Source organism: Bison bison, unplaced genomic scaffold, assembly GCF_000754665.1.
Source record: "Bison bison bison isolate TAMUID 2011002044 unplaced genomic scaffold, Bison_UMD1.0 scf7180017849602, whole genome shotgun sequence".
Classification (NCBI taxonomy): Eukaryota; Metazoa; Chordata; class Mammalia; order Artiodactyla; family Bovidae; genus Bison; species Bison bison.
This window is the reverse complement of record NW_011480175.1, coordinates 21,810-25,571: the sequence shown is the minus strand read 5'-3', so window position 1 is coordinate 25,571 and position 3,762 is coordinate 21,810. Positions and strand designations below refer to the sequence as shown.

At 38.7% G+C, this 3,762-nt stretch overlaps 1 protein-coding gene across 1 annotated transcript in view; it reads right to left on the bottom strand.

Annotated features, from left to right (window-relative positions):
* LOC104993972 (dystrophin-like) overlaps window positions 1-3,762 on the bottom strand; it is a 41,220-nt gene that overhangs the window by 21,009 nt on the left and 16,449 nt on the right. The window contains exons 3-4 of the mRNA XM_010847417.1: window positions 3,091-3,176; window positions 953-1,110 (exon numbers count right to left, since the gene is read on the bottom strand). Coding sequence (XP_010845719.1) covers window positions 953-1,110; window positions 3,091-3,176 — 244 coding nt within the window. The remainder of the gene's footprint in view (window positions 1-952; window positions 1,111-3,090; window positions 3,177-3,762) is intronic.

Sequence of the window (3,762 nt, the reverse complement as noted above, 5' to 3'; positions counted from 1 at the left end):
CTCCTGACAGTCTTGATTCCAGCTTGTGCTTCATCCAGCCCAGCATTTCTCATGATGTACTCTGCATAAGTTAAATAAGCATGGTGACAATATACAGCCTTGACATACTCCTTTTCCTATTTGGAACCAGTCTGTTGTTCCATGTCCAGTTCTAACTGTTGCTTCCTGACCTGCATACAGGTTTCTCAGGAGGCAGGTCAGGTGGTCTGGTATTCCCATCTCTTGAAGAATTTTCCAGAGTTGATTGTGATCCACACAGTCAAAGGCTTTGGCATAGTCAATAAAGCAGAAATAGATGTTTCTCTGGAACTCTTGGTTTTTCAATGATCCAGTGGATGTTGGCAATTTGATCTCTGGTTCCTCTGCCTTTCCTAAAACCAGCTTGAACATCTGGAAGTTCACAGTTCACATATTGCTTAAGCCTGGCTTGGAGAATTTTGAGCATTACTTTACTAGCGTGTGAGATGAGTGCAGTTGTACAGTAGTTTGAACATTCTTTGGCATTACAATAGGAAAGCTTAAAAAAATGATAGCTGTGTTAACTGTTTACCAACAGTTACTGAAAAGAAGGTTATGATGACAGAATTAGGTTAGGGAAAAAAGTAAGAGACCATGAAACTCACCTACAGAGGTCATTTTCTTGTTTTACAAAGGATGTCTTTGGCCGGAGATTTCTTTCTTTCCTAGCTGAATCACTGCAGATTCATGTTCCCACCAACATCCTAGGAGCCCGTGTGGTTCTGGCTCTGGTCACAGACTTCTTTCCCTTCCTGTGCACTGTCCTCTCTCCCCAAACCCACAGTTCCAGAAGCCACTGCCCACAGAGGTTTCAAAAATCCCCTACCTACCTGCCTATGGGAGAGCTAATGTGAGAAACTACATCTGTGGTTTTTCCATTAATTCCCAAAATGCAAAAGAATAAATAGGCTACTCAAGAAGGTGAATAACTTACGAATTGGAAGCAGCTCCTGACACTTGGCTCAATGTTACTGCCCCCAAAGGATGCAACTTCACCCAACTGTCTTGGGATTTGGATAGAGTCATGTAGAAGGAGGCCCAGTCTGCGCTGGTCACAAAATCCTGTTGAACTGGCCACTTGCTTGAAAAGGTCTACAGGAGGAAGAAGAGAATTCCAACAATCAAAAAGTAGCACCAAGTAGATGCCAGCACAACTAAACCACCTACTCAATTCCAGTACCAATTCTCAAGAGGAGAGAGGGGTTCCCTACTTGCCCAGATGGGTTGCTTCTACTGTACACTAATCTGCACATTTATTACTTTTATGGATCAAGTTAATCACCACTGTGTATATATGAAGTGTGACAATGTTTAAGTAAACTATAGCCCTGTAAGCAATGAGAGTTTACATACAGTTCTGACATGTGACTTTTTCCTAAGCCAGAACATAATCCTTTGGAAAATAGTTTATATATAGGACATGACCTCCATCATACAATAAATGTTTTAGCATTAAGAAACATAGAGCGGGCCCAAAGAGCTATCCCCTGTGGACATCAGATCCCAGAATATATCAAAATCGGGACCACACAGCAACTGTGTGCTAGAAATGGGTAGAGCAGAAGAGCAGCCCCTGAATGACAGCAGGTGCCCCAAGTAGGTGGATTCACAGAATGAATGAATGCACTGAACACTTGTAACAGCTTTTGATCTCAGAAATCTAATTATTTTAATCCTATATTTAAATAAAAGTTGCCAAGAAAGTCAATCCATGAAAGCTTTTCCTACTCATATGCATACTTTAAACTTTCAGAAATTCAATGTTTGAATGGGATATTTATTTCAGATAGCAGTGACAACACTTGAGATCTCCCACACACCAACCCCCCAGCTCTCCAGTACATCCACAAAATTTCAAAATTATGAATTACCTTCAAACATCCCAGTTTGAAGTTAATATTTTTTGTTTGGCCAACCTCCAACCTGTTCCCTCTTAGTATAATAGTTGAAACATAGGCTGGAAGCGTCCTTGGTTTATCAAGTAAGTATTATGATGTGCTGGTACTTTACCATTAGCAAGCTCAGAGTAAAAGCTAACCTACAACAAGTAGCTACACTATTTAAAGGACGAAAGCCCACAGAAATATTCTGTTTCATCCAAAACATATTTTCAAACAGCTAACGAAAGCTGTTCTTTTTTCTTGGGTTCTTAGGATGAGAAAAACTCAAGTGGAAAGTACATAAAAGTGAGAGCTAAAACAGCTTGTGTATTCTGTGGTTTACTCCTAGGGGGGAAATGAGCAGTAGGACACAGAATGGCTTTGGAGGAATTCAATCTCTTTTATCTTCTGCCTATCCTTAAGCTCAGCACATCTCTACATCCCTGTGTGGCTAGGCCTTAGGGGAAAAGAGAAAAGACAAGATATACTAGGTTTGTTTAATATTCCTACCGAAAAGATTTCTCATGAGCATTTAAAGGGGAAAAACAAGTACATGCCTTCACAATGGGAATGAACGGTTGCTTCGTCACCTCAACCATCCCTCTGCTAGCATTTGCTTTTAATTTGGATTTACAAATTTTACACAGAAGAGCCCAATGGCTAGTCAAAAGGAAATTCTGTAAGGTGATATTTACCCTGTAAGAAATGGCAAGCTGTCTCTCAAATAATAAAACGTTAATCACATCACAGAATTGGATATGTCAGTACAATTCGCAGTAAGATGATTATAAAATAAACAAGGTTTGTTGAACATGAATGCCAGATAGTACTCTTTAAATAAGAATCCAAAGATGAGGCATGTGCATGGATTAAACCTTCACATTTATTTTTTCTGACTTAGACAAAGGGGTTAGGAAATCAGACTTTATCCCCGAGGAACATGTGTTTTATTCAGACACAGTCGATGTAATGTAAAATAATACTCGTACTGGAGAAGCTAATCCTCGTTCTCTACTTAAATACCTACAATTTCATGTCTGACAGAGAACGGCACAAACCAAATTTTATGCCTGTCTAAGAGCAGTTTTACATCTTACATGAGGAACCTGCTGTCAATGAAGAACACTGTGTCATTCCCCATCTAGAACTGGGGTAATTAGCCAACATTAATAAAAGGGTACACATGACTTACATCTGTACTTGTCTTCCAAATGCGCTTTACACAGAGAAATGATGCCAGTTTTAAAAGACAGGACCCGGATCCTCCCTGTTCGTCCCCTATTATGAATAATCAAAGCAGAAAACAATTACTGACACTTTCTTGAAAGATAAACACTTCTTAGTTAAGGAAAAAAAAAAAAAACTTGGATGTAGGAACTCTATTGACCATTGTTTTATTAAGATCATTAACGTTTCTGAGTTCATTATCTATTTGGCTGATGACCTAGAATGAAATGGAAATCTGACCAACTTGACCGGTGAACATTTACCAAGTTTTCAGTTTCTAAAAGACCTTACTCGAATGGTAAGCATTTCTCTACATAAAATAAGAAAAAGATTCTTTTATTTATCTTCGGAGAGCCACCTGGGTTTAAATAGATAAGGGGAAGAATTACTAGTATGTGCTAAGCAATTTATCCACTTTGGTTACTGAAGCCAAAAAATTACCAGCAACTAACTGTTCTGCCCTCTTCAACACTCATTTAGCTTTTCATCAGATTGCCTCTTACTGAGAAGAAAATTAGTCACTTCAGGCCACAAGACACATAGTATAAAATATGAACATTTATCTCTATAAGAAAAAATATGATACAATCTATTAGAGGGCATTGGAACAGATGATCTTAAGGAGCAATTTTAAAAT